Source organism: Malus domestica, chromosome 17 (assembly GCF_042453785.1).
Source record: "Malus domestica chromosome 17, GDT2T_hap1".
Taxonomy (NCBI): Eukaryota; Viridiplantae; Streptophyta; class Magnoliopsida; order Rosales; family Rosaceae; genus Malus; species Malus domestica.
This window is the reverse complement of record NC_091677.1, coordinates 3,579,387-3,598,415: the sequence shown is the minus strand read 5'-3', so window position 1 is coordinate 3,598,415 and position 19,029 is coordinate 3,579,387. Positions and strand designations below refer to the sequence as shown.

The 19,029-nt window shown below is 36.0% G+C and overlaps 4 protein-coding genes across 5 annotated transcripts; all 4 read left to right on the top strand.

Annotated features, from left to right (window-relative positions):
- The first annotated feature begins 736 nt into the window (after positions 1–736).
- LOC139193640 (uncharacterized) lies at positions 737–1,118 on the top strand. The gene is made up of 2 exons (XM_070817071.1): positions 737–921; positions 989–1,118. Exons 1-2 carry the CDS (start codon positions 737–739, stop codon positions 1,116–1,118), a joined length of 315 nt encoding a protein of 104 aa, XP_070673172.1.
- A 734-nt stretch (positions 1,119–1,852) lies between these two features.
- LOC103404440 (large ribosomal subunit protein eL34-like) lies at positions 1,853–3,678 on the top strand. The gene is made up of 4 exons (XM_008343350.4): positions 1,853–2,071; positions 2,211–2,290; positions 3,190–3,299; positions 3,407–3,678. The coding sequence occupies exons 1-4, from the start codon at positions 1,993–1,995 to the stop codon at positions 3,507–3,509; spliced, it is 372 nt and encodes a 123-aa protein (XP_008341572.1). The 5' UTR covers positions 1,853–1,992; the 3' UTR covers positions 3,510–3,678.
- Positions 3,679–11,871: 8,193 nt separating this feature from the next.
- NAC20 (protein FEZ) lies at positions 11,872–14,202 on the top strand. The gene is given in 3 exon segments (NM_001294006.1): positions 11,872–12,366; positions 12,737–13,038; positions 13,205–14,202. Coding segments are annotated over 3 exon segments (1,149 nt in total). The 5' UTR covers positions 11,872–12,185; the 3' UTR covers positions 13,871–14,202.
- Positions 14,203–14,421: 219 nt separating this feature from the next.
- On the top strand, positions 14,422–18,107 carry LOC103404437 (DExH-box ATP-dependent RNA helicase DExH18, mitochondrial). Of its 2 annotated transcripts, none has more exons than XM_008343346.4 (3): positions 14,422–17,268; positions 17,427–17,492; positions 17,762–18,107. In XM_008343346.4, the coding sequence occupies exons 1-2, from the start codon at positions 14,858–14,860 to the stop codon at positions 17,479–17,481; spliced, it is 2,466 nt and encodes an 821-aa protein (XP_008341568.3). In that variant the 5' UTR covers positions 14,422–14,857; the 3' UTR covers positions 17,482–17,492; positions 17,762–18,107. The 2 variants fall into 2 exon arrangements, with proteins under 2 accessions (XP_008341568.3, XP_008341569.3); XM_008343347.4 differs by having other exon boundaries at positions 14,631–17,268; positions 17,747–18,107.
- The last annotated feature ends 922 nt before the right edge of the window (positions 18,108–19,029 follow it).

Below are 19,029 nucleotides of genomic sequence, written 5' to 3'. Positions count from 1 at the left end.
CACGCCGTTGGGTTCGTAAGTTGTAGTGTCATCGTAATGAACATTTACTTGGTCAAAATTTAAAATTTCAATGATGCTATACCTTTCCTCAAGTAAATTAACTTACCTATTAACTTTTTGTAATGGTTGGTGGCTAGGTAGTTAACAACAACTTAATGTGGTGTTTCGATAACCAATTAAGTACTAGTTTGGAACTATTTTTCAAAAGTATTTGAAGTACTTCTTACAAGAAGTACATAACTGGTGTCTTTTTGCAAGAAACACTTAAGTGCTTTTAGAACCCAAATTTTTTTCTCTAAAAATGATTTCAGTCATTTTAAAAGTATTTACAAACGAGTCCTAAGTAATGATTTTAATTAGGTTGCAAGATTTTTTTTTCCTTCTATTTTTATATCACATTAAGATTTTTTTTTTCCAACTATGTGAGAGAGTGTTTGGTCTTTTTATTAGCAAACCGATATGGTTAATGAGTTAGATGGTTGTTAAAGAGAGACGAGAGAGAGGATTCAACCCGTCATATGTAGAATAAATTCTACTGGACCATTAGTCAGACTAAGGCCCAGTTTAGGATTACTATGCCTTTTTAAAAAATTGTTTTCGTTGTACTTTAAGAATGATCAGTTGTAAAATAAAGCAGATGCGCTTGGTTAACTGAATTTTAAAAATGTTGTGAGTATAAAAAGCAACGCAAAATCGTTTGGTAAAATTCAATGTGAAGGTGATATAATTGTATACAATGACAAATGAACATAATAGTAGGAGTGGGGGCGACGACAACAGTGGTGGTAATGGTGGTGGTGGTTGCGGTGGAGGTGGTGGTGGTGGTGGTGGTGCTAATAGTGGGATGTGTTGGCTGTGGTGGAAAGGTAACAATGGTGGTAAGGCACTGGCAGTGGTGGCGATTGCGATTATGGGGGTTGTGTTGGCGGTGGCGGCAATGATGGTGGTAATGGTAGTTGTAGTTGTGGTGCAATGGTGGCGGTTGCAGTAATGATGGTGGTGGTGGTGGCGATGGCAGCATCGATGATGGTAGCAATGGTGGTAATGGTGGTAGTAGTGGTGGTGGCGGCGGTGGCAGTGAAGGTAGTGATGGTGTTGACAAAGATGATAGTGATTGATAGTGGTGGAGGTTGTGGTTATGGTGGTGGTGGTGATAAAAATGGTGGTTGTAATGGCGGTGATGGTGTAAGGTTATTATTTGTAGTGGTAGATAGTAACGTTTACTTTATTCTCTAAGGGATAGAATGTGTGTGGAAGGCTAAACAATGTCATTTAAAAAAATTTAATGAAGTTACAATGGTTGTTTTTAAAAGCTATTATTTGGAACCCATTACTTTTAAAATAGGCAGGATCTTTTACTTTTACCAAACATTTTTTTACTGCTTAACTTTAAAGTTAAAGTTAAGCAGTTTTTAATGAAAAAAACAATACCAAACAAAGCGTAAGACTCGAGATTAGGACCAAACATTGAATTTTACATCTCATTTGGGGTGTCATATATTGTGAGGGTTGTTATGACCAAGTTTTGAAAAACATGATCGGTTCGGTTCATGATCCAGAAACAACACAACCCAAATTTTAAACTAGACCGACTAATCTGGTTCGATTTAGTACTGAAAAGGAAAATTAACAAGAAAAGCCACACCAAACCAGATATGCCGGTTTAGTCCGGTTTTGTCGAATTTTCGGTGGATCTGCCAATCTATAAAGCCCAATGGGCTGTGTGATTGGATTACCCCCTTTATTACGGATCAGCGTGGGACTCTTAAGTTCAGGCCCGTCTCTTTTCTTTTTAGACCCGGCCCATTAACTTAACCAATTTTAAATCCTCACCGTCCAATACTTAAAATCTCTCCACAGCCATCCGATCTAGGGTTTCTCGGCCTTCGAAAACCCTATTTAACCGCTCTCATCGTCCATAGGCAACCCTTTTGTTGCAGTCGATCGCACTGACAGAGAGAGAGGCAACCGAGCTAAACGAGCATTCCAAAAATGGTGCAGCGGCTCACGTACCGGAAGCGTCACAGCTACGCCACCAAGTCCAACCAGCACCGCATCGTCAAAACTCCCGGTAACATAATTTGCACCGTTTGCATTCCCAATTTGCTTCTGGAAATCTGATCGAATATTCAATTAGGGTTTTGCTGGTTTTGTTTATGGTGTCGTTTGATTGGTTTGGTTGAGTTGGTTTTGTGCGTGTTGAATGTTAGGGGGGAAATTGATCTATCAGACCACCAAGAAGAGAGCCAGCGGTCCCAAATGCCCTGTTACCGGCAAGAGAATCCAAGGGGTATGTCTTTGCTTTCGTTTGATTGTTCAGTATCTGTATATGCGATTGTATATGAATGTGTATGTGTATGTATGTATTTGTTTGACTGAGCAATTTGGTTAGGTTTATGATGTGAACGCAAGAATGTGTGTGATTGTATTTGTTTGATGAATGATTTGTTGGGGTGTATGAATTTGTGGGAGACTAGCTAGAAGTATTTGAATTTCGAACATGAACTCCAAAGTCCAAATGAATGTTTTCAGATTAGGACTGATACCGGGTACATAAAAAAACTCGTTCTTTTGAATCCAATCGTACTATTAGGTTTGTGACGAGGGAATTGATCATTCCCTAACTTGGAGCAGGCAACTTATGCTTTTAAATTCCAAATGTTAATAACGTCGCATATAGACTTGTTGACGTTGATGGTCCTCCCAGCTCTTGTTGGAAGCTCCTCCGTTGATGGTGGTGTCATATCCTATCTTCCCGCGGAGCAGTGTCACTGCCATTACCACTTCGGAAGATAGCCATGCACTGACATTTTGTTTTTTCAATTTTTGTTTAAGCATGCTCTTAGTTTTGAACTTTAACATACGCAGCACTCTCAAATGCATTTTTTTGGTAGGGACTCTCCTACATGCATATAAATTATATTTGTATAATCTTTTCAAAAACTTGCGTTTCATGTGGGGCTTTTGTGTGGGTTTGTTCTTCTGTTGGGTGATATGCTCTGCATTAACTCTGGTGTTTTTAGTTTTCTTAAAAAATTGAACCCTTAAAAATGAGAATGACTGGAGTTTTGACAAATTGATTGTACATTTGTTCGTTTCATCCAGCTTTATATGATATTTGAAAGATTGAACGTTGGAGTGAATATTGGATGGTAACTGTGGCTGATAGTAATTTTGGTTTCCTTGCAGATTCCTCACTTGAGACCTGCTGAGTACAAGAGGTCTAGATTATCTAGGAACCGCAGGACTGTGAACCGGGCCTATGGTGGTGTATTGTCTGGAGGTGCAGTTAGGGAGAGGTAAATTAACGCGAACATTCTGATTGTTGGATGCGCTGGTATTATAATTTTTGTATGGTAGTAATTAAGGCATTGCATTGAGTTTTTATTGTTCATTTTGTATGCAGGATCATTCGAGCTTTCTTGGTCGAAGAGCAAAAGATCGTGAAGAAGGTTTTGAAGATTCAAAAGGCTAAGGAAAGGCAGGCGGAGAAAGGAGCCAAACATTGATAGTCGTTTGAATGAATTATAAGAAATGAGCGAGATTTTGTCGTTAGGTTTTGTTGATTGATGAATTTGGATCTGAGATTTGGGATGCTTTTATTGTTATGTGTTGCTCGTCTACTCGGTTAATTTCGTTTCAATGATAACTAATTCCCTGTTTCTTCCTTTGTGATAATCTTGTTCGTTTATCTTTATCTTTTTACTGGTAAATGGCAATGCTTCAGTTTGTTTTTCAGTGCAAATTTTATGCTATTCTAAAATTCTCGTGGATGATGACGATGATATTGTAAACTACTTTAATTTACAGGAGATGTTTATTTTTTGGTTAATGACCACCATTTTGCTATCTAGTGTCCAATCTTTCATTTTTTGCTTTTCAATTGTTTTATATTTTCCAAGTTGATTATCTCAAGTCAGGTGCTTGTTACAAAAAACACTTCAGTTACAAAAAACACTTCACTGTTTTTTAAAAATTCACTTACATTTATACTAAGAAATAGTTTCAAAATATTTTTACCAAAAACATTTCTATCCATTTTAAAAGCATTTTTAAAGGAGTCCTAAATTTGCAAGATCTATTAAGCGCAATGCTATTTTAAGATTCATACAGTCGGTTCCACCTAGCAGGTTGTTGTAATGTTGTGTTATATTAGGTTGAAAGCATAGCAGAGTTGAACAGTATTTGATGAATATAATTTTGGGGGATCAAGTAATTTTAAAGATCCAGAGAATTAGTGAAAATTTGGAGATTCCTATAACGTCAGAGGAAAAGAGTTCATGATTTGGTATGACGATAGTTTTTACATGCTAGTCAGTTAATTAAGGATAAAATTGCATATGATAAACATTTTGCCTCTGATCCGAGCCAAAAGGAGTGCTTTGTTGGCTTGGGTCGGCCTTTTTCAGTCAGGAAATCATTTTCTTCAATTGTATCATAGTAAAATATTAATTCTGCTTGATTATTTTTCATGTAAAATGAATTACTGTGGATAATCAATGTAACCAGAGTAATTAGTAATCTTACCCATACCAGGGTAAATGGGCCTTTACCACGGCCTAAATGTTCTGTCTTGGTTGAGCAAAGAAACCCACGAGTCGCTTTTTGGGTTGTTTTAAAAAAAAATAGTAACAATAATCCATCAATTAAAAATTAATGATCATTAGTTTCTCAACTCAACAAACATGTAGCTATGGTCATTTTCGTCAATATTGTTAAAATTTTTGTTAAAATGAGTCAAGGGGCAACTATTGAAAACTAAATGAGAAAATTGTAGAAATAGTTCTCAACTTTAACCCAATTTGAGAAATAATTCCTCAATTATAACCCAATTGAAACAATGGTTCTTCAACTTTAACCTAATTGTAGCAATGATTCTTCCAACATGACTCGTTTTGATGGAAGTTCTGACAGAGTTGATGAAAAAGACCATAGTTGCACATTTTGAGGAGCTAAGAGACCAATGTTCATAAACTTTTTAATTGCTAAACCATTACTTCAATTGGTGAAAGTTGAAGGACCGTTGCTACATTTTATATTCTTTTTGGTCTATTCCACGAGTCCATTTGAGTATGAATAGATGTGAAAACACAATTTTCGTTCATCCAACAAACTATATTTGTTTATATAATGTTAATAACTTGATATAATCAGTTTCCAAAACCCCACCAATATGAGGGCTTGCGCTGTAGGAGTACATCGTTATTGTGGCGTCCTATATTAGTGATAGAATGACATGTGTAAGTTTTTTATCACTTGGCGTTGTATTATTGACATGAGACGTCACTATGAGGGTATACTCTCGTGCTATGTTGTTGTTCTCAATATTATTAAGGAAAAATTAGTATCCGGTCCCTAGTTTTTATTGTTCATTGACTAACACCTTATTAGTTTTCAAATTTTGATTCAAGTCCTTAGCATTAATGTGATAATGAATTTACATGTTTATTATATAATTTTTTTAATATAAAAATTAGTAATTAATTTAGGGTTTAATACTCACACCTCTATTAAACTTCTAATTAATTTTCAATTCAAACATTTCCAAAATAATAAAAAATTAAATTAAATTAAGTTTTTACCTATTAGTTTTTTTTTATATATAAAAAGATTCTCAATTTTTTAATCTTAAATGTACCCATTCATATAATTTTTCAATTTTTTTAATCTTAAATGTACCCATTCTCAAATATATCAATTTGTTATATGTAAAATGTACCCTTTTTTAATATAAAATCCATTCAAATTTTTTAATCCATGTTTAAATTTATATGGGTACATTCTTTTTCGTTGATTTGAGAATGTATCCATGTTTTGGTACAATAACTTTTTTTTGTTAATTTTGGTTAATGTACCCATACATATATGTATACACACACACAATATAATAGAGAGAATAATTTAAATTTTATTATTTTTAATCCCATAAATTATGGGTTTTATTTAAAATCTCATTAATATAAACAATTAAAATTTTCAATTTTTAATTTTTAATTAAAAAAATATAGTAACTTACATTATTACATTAATATCAGGGACCTCAATAAAAAACTAAAAACTAACAAGGTTTCAATCAAAGAATATTGATAGATAGGGACCGCATCCAAAGTGTCCCTATTATTAAATACTAGACTAGGTTATGATCTATCAACTTATTCCCGAACGCAATTTTAATTTAATTGATTTGAGACAAATTATTTAATTTTGTTGATATCAAGAGAAATCCCAAACATTATTTTTAGGGATACTTTGGATGCGGTCCTTAATCTTAACATTATTTGACTAAAACATTAATAGTATTCAAAGTTTGATCAAAATCCATTGACTTTGTACACCTCATTATATTTCAATTAATATTTATAGTTTTATAGTTTTGACATTAATTGTTTGATATTTTATGAGATTTATAATCCTATAAATTTAAAATACCTCATTATAATACTATTAGAAACGGTTACAATAAAAAAATTTAAACATTTTGATTGACTAAATGGATAAAAACTAGGTAAAAATAAGAAATAATAAATGGCAAAAGAATGTATCCATAGTGTTAAAAAAAATTGGTACATTTTACAAAAAAAAATGGTACATTTCACATATAACAAAGTGGTACAATAATAAAGAAGAATGGGTACATTATAAATAAATTAGGGTACAGATAAAAGATTAAAAAAATATGAGTACAAATGAATTTTTAGAAAATATAGGCACTAAAAGAAATTAATGCATGGGTACAAAATAAAACTAAAAAGAAAATACTACAAATTTTAAAAAATGTTGCAATTTAAAAGTGGGTACAAACTAAAAATATAAATACAAAGTTTAGGCATAAAACATAAATATACCGTATGTAATTTTTCTATCATTGATTAAATATACAATGTCACGTGACAGTATACACATGGGTACAAACACAAACAAAACTTTAAAAAATATGGGCACAAAAAGAAACTAATATATGGGTACAAATTAAAAATGAAAAAAAAATTTGGTACAAACTAAAAGTAAAAATATATGATAAAAAATTTAGCCATAAATATAAATAACTAATTGTAACATTTTTAACACTAAAGGAATATATTTAAAAATAAAAATATTTTATTATTCAAATAATTAATGATGTTATTAATACCGAAGGACCTTGATCAAAAATTGAAAATGAATAAGATTTTAATCAATGGAGTAGTAAAAAGAAGGATGTGAACCTAATTTCTCCTTATTTTTATCCCATGTATCAAATTTAGTATTAAGACTAGGTTTGTCCTTGTATTAAGACTAGGTTTATCCCAATCAAATTGACATCACCATTTTTTAATAGGGTGGTGCTATATACACACCCTTATTTATCTTTTACACATCTCACTTAATTTTCAACTGCAGATCGAATGAAGTGAAGTTTATCAATGAACAAAAATTAACAGAATATGTATGGAAAGTAAAAAATGATGTGCAGCTACATCACCCTTTCCTGTGACATGGCTCTAGAAGGCATTTTATTTATTAAATAATCAAATATGTTAATAAATGAGATCAACACCAAGAAAATGAGTAGAAGTGCGAGAGTGATTATATTTAAAAAAGATAAAAACGTCATGTAGATAGAACTTCAGTTCAAAATCCCTTATCCAAGGAATGACTTTAGGAGGTAAGGTAACCAACAAGACAGTATTAATCTTAGGTTATTTTATGTCATAAATATTGGAGGAATGTTGCTTTCAAAGAAATTTATCTTAATTGATTATCCTAAAACATAAATATTATAACATAAGGCCTATATGTGATTGATGAGTAATTTGGACAAGCACGCATGTCTGGAACTTACATTACAACTTAACTACTGATAATATTATTTTCTATCTCAGTTTTTAATTTTTTTTAACATTGGATATTTACAAAACGACTTTTACAGGGGATCAAGCATGCATCTCTAGGTGTGCAACTTGGGCGGGCTTGATGGTCAACTCATCCCTTATCCAACATTTCTACATCTGGTATGGGTTCGGTTCGGTTTCATGCTGGTTTATTCTGGTTCGAGTTTAAATTGGGTTCGGGTTTACTCGGGTTGGGTTCGGTTTTACCCAACTTTATTGATTTAAATAACACATTATTTTATAAGATAAATTTCAAATTTTGAACCAAATAATGTCAAAAATATTTAAATTCAAATTTACACAGACAATAGCAATGTTTTAACCAAAAGAAACGTAAAATCAACACAATCATTCATTGTTCAAATAAAAACCAAACAACAAACTTCAAGTATAGACAGACCTCCCAAACTTGTATATCTAGCTTATATAATTGAAATGGGACGGGTAATATGTACATGAGTAATTCAGGCTAGAAATCGGGTTGGGTTTAGGTTGACATGGATGGGCAAAGCACCAATCCAACCAAACCCAATAAAAAATTGGGTTAAGGTCGGGTTGGGTTTGGATGGATTTTTACTTCATTCTAACCCGCTCAATCGGGTTTAAATTCGGGTTAAGCATGGACGGATTTGGGTTGACCCAAACCAAGTTGCACCCCTAGCGTCGTCCTTATAGTGATATGAGTCAAATTTGAGGCTTTCTTCAGGTAAATGAAAACAATTATTTGTGCGCCAAACAAGGACATATCTGGTGCATTTGGTCAATATAGGTTTGCTTGAAAAATGAAAATGCATGAATTGAAGTGTTGCTTAACAATTTTAGAATATTTTACCAAGAATGTAAAGCATAAACATATAATATATAATGGACGATGCATGGAATTTGATGCGGTTAAGGAAAACTATTTTATAATTAGCTACAGAAAGTCATTCACATTGATCAAAGTTTTGTTTGATAGGAACATGCATGGTTGTGTTAATTAGAAGGTTGATGTTTGCAAAGAAAGAGAGGTTAGAAAACTTGGTTTGGAAGAGTTTGATCCAAATTTCAACTTAGGTTGGACGCATGGGCTCCAAATCCAAGATTAAGCAACAGACAACAAGGGTTGCAAATGAGGATCTATATCTGGGGAATTTCACTAAATTTGAGTCTCCGCCACACACACACACACACACACACATATATATATACTTATATATATACTTATACCGACAATTAGTTTAAATTGGACATGCTGATGATTTAAATTAGCATCTCATTGTTAGCTTAATACTAGTGGCTCTTTTTGAATAGTATAGTGGTTGGTTGACATGGAAACTTTTTTTTAGTAAGAAGATAACACTGTTATATATCGTTATTAATTCATGCGTCATAATATTGATGAATGACATAAGTGTACATAGATTGGTGATACCACTAAAATAGAAAGCGTAACAAAGCTAAGTGATCTCAATTCGTTGGAAGAAATGCAGCTTCTCAAAACGGGTGTCTGGAAAGTACCAAAAAGATTGTTCTTTTTGGCCAGTGAGGTTACCAAAAAAATTTGGATGTTAGGAAGTTTGGATTCCCATTTTTGTGAAATCAAGGGGATTGACCCATGCCTTCTCATTTCTTAAGTAAGTGATGCAGTGAGAAAACTAATTAAGGCGGATTCATTGTTTCAGTATGTATGGATTTCAAACCAAACAGAAAAGCTTTCTGTATTAAACAATATGCTGTTGATACTTTTATATCCTCTAAGTTCAACACTCAAAACATAATAAAAGGAATTCAATAAAATTTAACAAAAACTTATAATTAAGTTCGATACATTTTTATATTTATTGTGGATCAGCCATCATATTGACAATCTTTTGCGTCCAAACAGAAGATTTGTTAAGTATAATATTTACCATACTTCATTAATTTAGGAAGAGGAAAAAATCCGTGAATAATCAACATAAGAGCAGATAAACTCTCTGAATATATATGATTCCAATCTTGAGCACATACATGACATGATTTGTGACACACTCCAACCCGAAAGGTCTCCGACGACTCGATTCAGAGTCCAAATAAACCTTCCGGATTGGAATGTGTCAATTTCTTCACCCCGTTTGCTTTTGTTTTGTTCGTATTGTGTTCCCTGTTGCATACATGTAACTTTAAAGGTCAGATGACATGCATCACTGGTCAAACCCTAACCCTAGTAGTTGAACTGCCCCTTGTGGAGCAGTTTGGTGAACAGTACTCTGAATTTACCCTAAATAGAGAGCTGTCCAAGAACAATTTTAGCCCAAACAATCACTGTTTGCCTAACCTTGTCAACACTGCAGCACTATATTCTTGTAATTTCTGGATTTACTGGTAATTCAGTAAAAATATATCGTTTTTCTATTATTTCCAATTTACCATGCATCGTCTCAGTGTGTAATTAAAGATTAGTCCGGTGTTTTATTTTGCATGATGGTTTTTGTTGGAATCACATTATCCCACGTCGGCTAGAGGGAAAGGAGAAAAAAAATTTAAATAGAATTACTCCAGTCTAACTCATTCCGAGGTTTTTGTGATAAAACCCCACATCTGACGGATTTGGTAGGTGATAAAGTGGGGACAATATTAGTGTTGTTGGAGTGGGCCATCGACCCGTCGACCTGAAAATTTCTACAAAAACAACAATAACAATCAAGCCTTATCCCACTAAGTAAGGTTGGCCGTATGAATTCTAGAACGTCATTACGTTTTCTATTAGCTCAAGTACTCCATATATTTTCTTAAAATCTCTTTCTAAGTCTTCTTAGGTCTTCCCTATTCTTAAAATCTCTTTCTAAGTCTTCCTAAGTCTTCCCTTATCCCTTATGCCCTGAGCCTCCATCTCATAGTTTCATCTTCTAACCAGAGGGTTTGTAAGTGTTGTGTTTGGGAAGTTGGTCCATAAATTACATGTTTAGCAAAAAAAAGAATTTAAGAAAGGGTGTTTTTATTAACACGCCATAATTTTATGAATACCTTTTTATTGTCTAAAATTCCAATATTAACACCCCATAATTTTATGAATACCTTTTTATTAACTTCAAAATTATTCTTTAAAATTCCAATATTAGTCCTTTCATTGTTTAAGACCACCTTTTTATAATAGTTAAGAAATTAAAACCTTCTAACATCCTATCTGAACCGCTCACCCTTCTGCCACCTTCCTCATCGGTGTTGGCCAATGATAGTCACCCCCTTTCCCGCCGTTCTCTCTCTCTCTCTCTCTCTCTCTAGAATTCTCACTTTTGCTAATATTTTGCAGGATATGAAATACCATAAAATTGAATTTTATAATGTCGATATCAACCTAATCAGGGATACCAACTTGATGGCCGTGAAAATTTTGAAAAATGCTACTTGTAGAGAAGCAATCCTTCTGTGTCAACTAGGAATTGACTTTCTATGAGACTATTGGTTAGTTTAATTGTAAGTCGGCATATGTTTTGGTATACTTGAGATCATTTTGTTAATGGAGGTGCCATGGTGGGGGGCTGTCGAAAAGGAGTAGGTTTTGGGATGATGAAGGTGGTGCTGGTTTTGTTTGTTTATTTTTATCTAATTTAAATTAGGGTAGAAAAGGAAATTCAGACTAAATAAAAGAAAATGGGGTGTATTCATAACATTGTGGGGTGCCAATAAAAAAGGCCTTTAAGAAATGATTATTTAAAAGGTGGTATAAGCCAAAAATAAAGATTACTCAAATAAATAAATTATAATATTATGACAAGGAACGTCTGTTTGTCATTTTGTCTAAAGGTGGTTTGAAGATAAAAATGGAATTGGTTTCTATAATCAAGCTATGAGAAAATGTGAAAGCAACTTGGAATTTAAAATTCCAGAAAAAAAAAAAAAAAGCTTTATTTTTCTACTCTTTGAGATCCTTAATTCGGATTTAAATAACCCTCTCCCCCTTATGCAGTCCAAGAAGCACACACCAGCTTGAATAAAAAGCACTTAATTCAATAATAATCTCATTCACTTGACTACTCAGGTTTTTCTTGGTAGCTGTTGTTATAAGAGTTGAAACCCTCAGCTTCTGCTTAACAAAACAGTGATTTTCGTGCAAATCTACTTCTCTCCATTTTAGTCACCCTAAAAGGGCGGCTGAGGCTCCGGATTCAGACTCCTCCCGGGTGGCACATGATATATAGCTTTGGATGAAGTTAGCTTTTAACTCACAAGTGCTTCTCTTAGAGCTCACGGTCAAGAACTAGTTAAAAGTGCTTATCCAAAAAGCTTAAGCTGTTCCACTATTTGATTAGAGATATATTATTTCTTACGATTTAGAGAAGGAAGAGAAGTATGGAGCAGAAGAATGAGATGGAAAAGGTTGATGATGTGATGTTGCCGGGTTTTCGGTTTCACCCGACCGATGAGGAGCTTGTAGGGTTTTACCTGAAGAGAAAAATCCAGCAGAGGGTTCTTCCCATTGAGCTGATCAAGCAAGTTGACATTTATAAATATGATCCCTGGGATCTTCCAAGTAAGCTAACTTGTCTCTGATTCATTCTTATAAAGTGCTTTTTTAGTTTAGATTTTTAAACTGTTCGCCCTTTTCATGTTTTGGATCTGTCTCAAGTTTATGATGTTTATGGCCAATTTAGAAAGGTTAAAAGTGTTTTCTGCAGCAAAAAACGCTTCTACCTTCGTTTGACTAGACAGAAAAACTCAAAATTTATGAAGCGTTCTCTGTCAACCTAGTAGGTGCTTCTTGAGGAAGCACTTGGATTTTTAAAATAAATTTCAACATATTTCATATATTCTTCTTGCTTTTTGCTTTTTGCTTAACTTTCTAAATGAGCGTATAGCAACTGTCTCTGAACTTATAAGTTGTGTTTCATCTGTGCAAGCAGAGCTGGCAAGTACTGGGGAGAAAGAGTGGTACTTCTACTGCCCGAGGGACCGAAAATACAAGAACAGCACCAGGCCTAATCGCGTCACAGGAGCCGGGTTTTGGAAAGCAACCGGAACAGACCGGCCTATCTATTCTTCGGAAGGCTCCAAGTGCATAGGTTTAAAGAAGTCCCTTGTGTTCTACAGAGGCAGAGCTGCAAAAGGGATCAAAACTGACTGGATGATGCACGAGTTTCGGTTGCCTTCTCTCTCAAATTCAGTTCCACCAAAAAAGCTCTTAGATAAAAGCCTCCCTGCAAATGTAAGTACTAGTTAAAATTTTGGACACCGAAATAAAATAATCGGGCTATGAAACTATTGTTCACTTTTTATTAAAGAACTGACTGTCGACATGTCATTATTAATGGTTGTATCTTTCATGCCAACATGTTATCGCTCTGCTGATTAAAATACTTCATGGTGTGCAGGATTCATGGGCAATTTGCAGGATTTTCAAGAAAACAAACTCCATGGCACAGAGAGCACTTTCTCACTCTTGGGACTCTCAGTTTCCAGAGCCTAGAGCAGCTGGTTTATTCACTCAACAGTTCAGCTCAGAGAACATGTCTTGCACAACCGACATGGGATCAACCATGCAGTTTTGGAATAACAACGACTTGCAACAAGCATCTAACACAAACTACTCTTCCTTTGACACTCTTCCTTACAAACCAATCAACCCGACCGTGTTGAAACCCTCCATGTTTGATGGAGAGTTTCCCAACAGCCTCATGTTCTCGCCGGCTGAACTGTCAGGAACTATGAACCCTGCATTAATCGGTGATTTAAGCAACACCGCGGGGAGCATAGATTTCGATGGTTCACAGCAGCAGTTCACCAGCTTTTTGATCAGTTTGGAGCAACAGAATCAGATGCAAGGAAACACAGGGTCATCAGAAAACGAAGGGGGATTCAGGAAGAACATGAGTCGTAGTAGTAGTAGTAATAGTACAAGCCAGTGGGGAAGCAGCAGCATCAGAACAATTGGTTTTCCCTTCAGTTTGGCTTCAGATGATGAGGCTTGGAAGCCAACTCTGCCTTCTTATTCACCACCTTGTCCTAGTAGCTATTCTACTAACAAATGCTACACTTGATTCAAATCATTTTGCGGAAGAGAACATATTTGGTGGGACTGCCTGATTAGGGCAATTCTTACATTGGGTGAGACCAAAATATCAAGATATCTCATACTTCTACGAGGGGCGTTTACAGATGATGTGGTCAGACATCCTACCCGAAATTTTATCCTCCGGTGGTTGACCCCTTGTAATCATGTAGCTAGTATCCAAATCATACTCCTAGTCCTTGTAGTGTCGTTGTACAGTTTCCTACATTCCAATCATACAAGTTTAGGCAACATGTTTAATTTATGTAGCACTTGGGCATTTTAAAAGCATTTTCCAACTAGCCCTTAGATACTCCCAAATGCCTGCCTCCAATTACCGATAACTATTTATTGTGCCTTACAAAGTGATTTGAGATGAATTTACAAGAATATGACTCGAATAGCAGACGTGGGCATAGTTAGATTGGCTAGAACATGTATGTTTTTTTATGCACTCGAGTCTGAATTCTCTTCCCTACAATTCATATTAGACTAAAGTACAATATTGTCTTTTTAAAAAGAGGACAACTCAAATGATATAATTTTAGATAGACCTGAACTTAACCAAGTTAGTTAGAGCAGTGAGTTCAAGTCGAATTTTTCTTCCTGTAATCTGCACGTTTGTAAAATTTTAGAAGTTGAGAGAAAGCCCGTAATAAAAAGATGATGCGGAGGCCCAGATGAAACCCAAGCCCATAATCTTAAACCGACCCAAGTAAAAGAAGGAGTGAAAAATCAGCCTCAAAAAGTCAAAACCCAAAAGCAACTTCTGGGTTTTAGGGTTTTGCTGGGGAAAACCCTCACCATCCACTTCCTCGCAATTTTCTCTGGCTCAATTCTCTCAGGTTTGCTCGATATAATCCAATCATTTCAAACTCACTTGTTATTTCTTTGAATTTTTCCCAAATTTCTGAGCTTTTTTTAAATTTGTTTATCATTTCTTTGAGCTTTTTTAATTTTATGCGAGTGTTTAACAATGGCTAGAGGCCCTTCAAGTTCTCTGTTTCGAATTTATGCTTCCAAGAAGAACATATCTAGGTTTAGGGTTTTGATATGGAATCAACATGTTAGTTCTTCTGCATTATATGACCGCTCTCTATCCTCAAATTTCCAATTTTGTCCCGCTTTCGATGTTCCGAATCACCGTTCGTTTTCGACGGGATTCAGGGACCTAATTCGGGTTAGATTGCCCCCCAAAGGCCCGAATTTCACAGGCTGCAGTACCTTTGATGCGAAACCATTTTCGACTACTGTGGAGGATGAGGAGGATAATGGGGTTTGTAGTAGTAGAATGGTGGATTCTGAATGTGATTTTGATGCAGATGCTGGGAAAATTTTGGACTTTGTAAATGAGGGCAGTGCTCGCAATTTGTCAAATTGTGGAGATGGAGATGAGGGTAATGTCAGTCTGGTTTGTGATTCGATGGTTGTTGAGTCGGAAAATGGTGATGAGAATGTGAGTTCAGCGAAACCTATGAACTTTCAGCAGGTTGCGTCACGTGAGCCTGTTGAATTGTATCATGAGCTTCGCAATGCTGAAAAGGGTGCAAAGCAGAGACGGGCTGATTGGGAGACTCTTCAAGAGATATTCCGGAATTTTGGCAATTCGGGTTGGGCATGCGATCAGGCTCTTGCAATATACATTGGACGTTCATTTTTCCCTACTGCCGTGCACAAGTTTCGGAGTTTTTTCTTCAAGAAGTGTTCGGCTGATGTTGCCAAATATGTGGTATCCCTTGGTCCATCTAATGATGCTGTGAAGTTTTTGTTTCCTATATTTGTTGAATATTGTTTAGAAGAATTTCCAGATGAGATCAAGCGTTTTCGTAGTATGATTGAATCAGCAGATCTCACTAAGCCTCATACATGGTTTCCATTTGCACGGGCTATGAAGCGTAAGATAATTTATCACTGTGGTCCAACCAATAGTGGTAAAACATACAATGCTTTGCAACGGTTTATGGAAGCAAAGAAGGGTATTTACTGCAGTCCTCTGAGATTATTGGCTATGGAAGTCTTTGATAAAGTCAACGGGCATGGAGTTTATTGTAGTCTTCACACAGGACAAGAAAAGAAATTTGTCCCATTCTCAAACCATGTTGCTTGCACAGTCGAAATGGTGTCAACTGATGAAATGTATGATGTTGCCGTGATTGATGAAATTCAGATGATGGCAGATCCATACAGAGGTTTTGCATGGACAAGAGCATTGCTTGGGCTGAAGGCTGACGAGATACATTTGTGTGGAGATCCAAGTGTTCTGAACATTGTTCGACAAATCTGTTCAGAAACTGGTGATGAGTTGCACGAGCAGCATTATGAGAGGTTCAAGCCATTGGTGGTTGAAGCCAAAACGCTCTTGGGAGATCTTAAAAATGTTCGGTCTGGAGACTGTGTGGTTGCTTTTTCTAGGAGAGAGGTATTTGAGGTTAAAATTGCAATTGAAAAACACACTAATCATCGTTGTTGTGTTATTTATGGTGCCTTGCCACCAGAGACTCGTCGACAGCAAGCGAATTTGTTTAATGATCAAAATAATGAATACGATGTGCTTGTTGCTACTGATGCAGTGGGAATGGGTCTAAATCTCAATATCAGGAGGGTTGTGTTCTTTACGCTTGCAAAGTACAATGGTGACAAAACTGTCGCGGTTCCAGCGTCTCAGGTGAAGCAGATTGCTGGAAGAGCTGGTCGGAGAGGAAGCATCTATCCAGACGGACTCACAACCACATTGAATTTAGATGATCTGGATTACTTAATTGAAAGTCTAAAGCAACCTTTTGACGAAGTTAAGAAAGTGGGCCTTTTCCCTTTCTTTGAGCAGGTTGAGCTATTCGCAGGGAAAATTCCTGATGTTACGTTCTGCCAGCTACTTGAAAATTTTAGTGAAAATTGTCGTCTGGATGGTTCATACTTCCTGTGTCGACATGATCATATAAAGAAGGTTGCAAATATGTTACAGAAGGTTCCGGAACTATCTCTGGAGGATCGTTTTAACTTCTGTTTTGCCCCAGTTAATATCAAAGACCCAAGAGCTATGTATCATCTTCTAAGGTTTGCTTCATCATATGGTCAGAAACTCCCTGTCAACATTGCTATGGGCGTACCAACGGGATCTGCCCGTAACAATAAGGAGCTCTTGGATCTGGAGACCAAGCACCAAGTTTGTTCTATGTATATGTGGTTGTCACACCACTTCAAGAAGGAAACGTTTCCATACTGGAAGAAGGCTGAGGCAATGGCCTCGGATATTGCTGAGTTGTTGGGCAAGTCTCTAGCCAATGCTAATTGGAAACCAGAGTCAAGGCAGGCAGAGAACCAAAAGTTTCTTGAACAGAAGCAAAATAGTTATGAGAGGCCAAGGTCACTCATCAAGCTGTATGACAAGTAAGTTTGGATATGTTTTGATTATTTTTTTATATGTTTCCCAAATATTATCGATTTCAGAGGCATCTGTTAAATGTATACATTGGGATCTTTTGATATGTTTTCTTAATTGTTTGCCTTACCGTTTCACATTGCTAACAATTTCTTCTGATTTGTAGGAAAAAGCATGACCGGTCTGTACAACATGAGCTCGTAGAGAAAGTAACTGCTTAGCGTTCTTGCAGGTAAATTTTTTCTACTAACCACATTCAATAGCTGCTGCAATTGTATGCAAGGGAAATTTCTATTCCCGAATTACTGAGTAGAAGTAGAGTTGTTCCGTAACTAAGTACTACGTTCATTGGCCGAGTTCCTTGTGTCTTTTTTTTTAAATAATTGAACTTAACTTCTTGTCACACGTACAGATGTGTTGGTTCTTATATCATATGTTGACATAAACCTTTCTGTATTCTTCCAAATATGTTTGAGTTGACAACAGAAAGATATTCTGCAGGCACTCGGTGTGTGCAAACCAGTAGTCAGAGATAGACAACCACGAGGGCAGATGTGAGATATGTTAGACTACAACTGTGTACTTTACCGTCGTCTGGGAGCTCATGTGGACTGAGTTTGCAACAGTTACAGTGTTACGAAGACACAGCAGGTTTGCTACTCTCATGAGCTCACCCTATTTTCGAGTATGGTGGCGGTTTGCTTTTAGAATAGGAAACATGTTTAAATATCTCAACTGAGTACGAGTAAGATGCAACTATATTGTTCAAAATTAAAGGATTAAAGGACAAGAAAGAGTTGTTTAATCATTTTCGGGATAACTTATAATGGCTAACTGATTGTGTAAATTCTTTGCATTATAAGATCACCGACGGTGATTTGGATTAACCAGAAGCCCTATTTCCGGTTGGTTGACCAAACAATCCAGGGAAGTAACTATGTCTGTGTGAGTCATTTTGTTTTACTGTATTTGACATGTCCGAAAAGTAAACATCGAGCGAAATTGAACCATAAAACAAATGGGATCAAGGTAATTACTTTTGTGTATATCAACAAAACAAGTTATATCAGTAGAACGCTTCTGCTATCATTTTCTTTCCTCATTGGTGATATATGGCTACTGCTCGAGTGCAAACTCTACAGTTTTGATCGGAGTCCAAAAGTATTTTCTATTGTGACGGGAAGGAGACGCCACGCCCAACCCGCCTTTCCTTTTAACTTTTTCCGGGCATATCTTCAGTTTACCTGCACCCTCTTACTATGTGTCTATAGCTGTCATCTATCCTCCATTGGCAGCATTTTCCCCCTCTCTGCACAGGGACCTCGACTGCAAACGATTTCATCTGTTACCGGTTAATGGAGATGTCTTCTGCGCGAATGGACTACAGTAGGAAAAGAAGATAAAAACAAGCAAATGTGTAGAATCGTCTTTTGATCTTTCGTTCGGAAAGGACCAGGTGATATACGCCGGAATTCATCATTCCACGGAAGTTAAATGAGTTTGTGTACTTGCGCATCACACACCACGCAGTTGTGAACGAAATCACCGGCAGCCGGTATGGCCTGCACTTTGCAGGCGCTGCACCAGAGCAAGTTTTGGCGGGGGAAGTTGGCCCATAAAATCTGGTTCTGGTTGCACGCAAAACACTTTCCCTCCAAGGTGCTTTCCTTGTAGTCCTGCGTCCAATATGAACAATATATATCAAATCTCTAACAATATAAAATCGTAATTTTTAGTTCACCGGCTGCTGATCTCACCTTGTAGAAATC

Excerpts from the sequence above, each read along its gene's own strand:
- LOC103404437 (XM_008343346.4), top strand. The coding sequence starts at position 14,858 with ATGGCTAGAGGCCCTTCAAGTTCTCTGTTTCGAATTTATGCTTCCAAG. Across the intron at positions 17,269-17,426 it reads CTCATCAAGCTGTATGACAA|GAAAAAGCATGACCGGTCTG; the intron begins GTAAGTTTGGAT and ends TCTGATTTGTAG.
- LOC103404440 (XM_008343350.4), top strand. The coding sequence starts at position 1,993 with ATGGTGCAGCGGCTCACGTACCGGAAGCGTCACAGCTACGCCACCAAG. Across the intron at positions 2,072-2,210 it reads CCGCATCGTCAAAACTCCCG|GGGGGAAATTGATCTATCAG; the intron begins GTAACATAATTT and ends GTTGAATGTTAG. Across the intron at positions 3,300-3,406 it reads GGAGGTGCAGTTAGGGAGAG|GATCATTCGAGCTTTCTTGG; the intron begins GTAAATTAACGC and ends TTTTGTATGCAG.
- LOC139193640 (XM_070817071.1), top strand. The coding sequence starts at position 737 with ATGACAAATGAACATAATAGTAGGAGTGGGGGCGACGACAACAGTGGT. Across the intron at positions 922-988 it reads ATTGCGATTATGGGGGTTGT|TAATGATGGTGGTGGTGGTG; the intron begins GTTGGCGGTGGC and ends TGGCGGTTGCAG.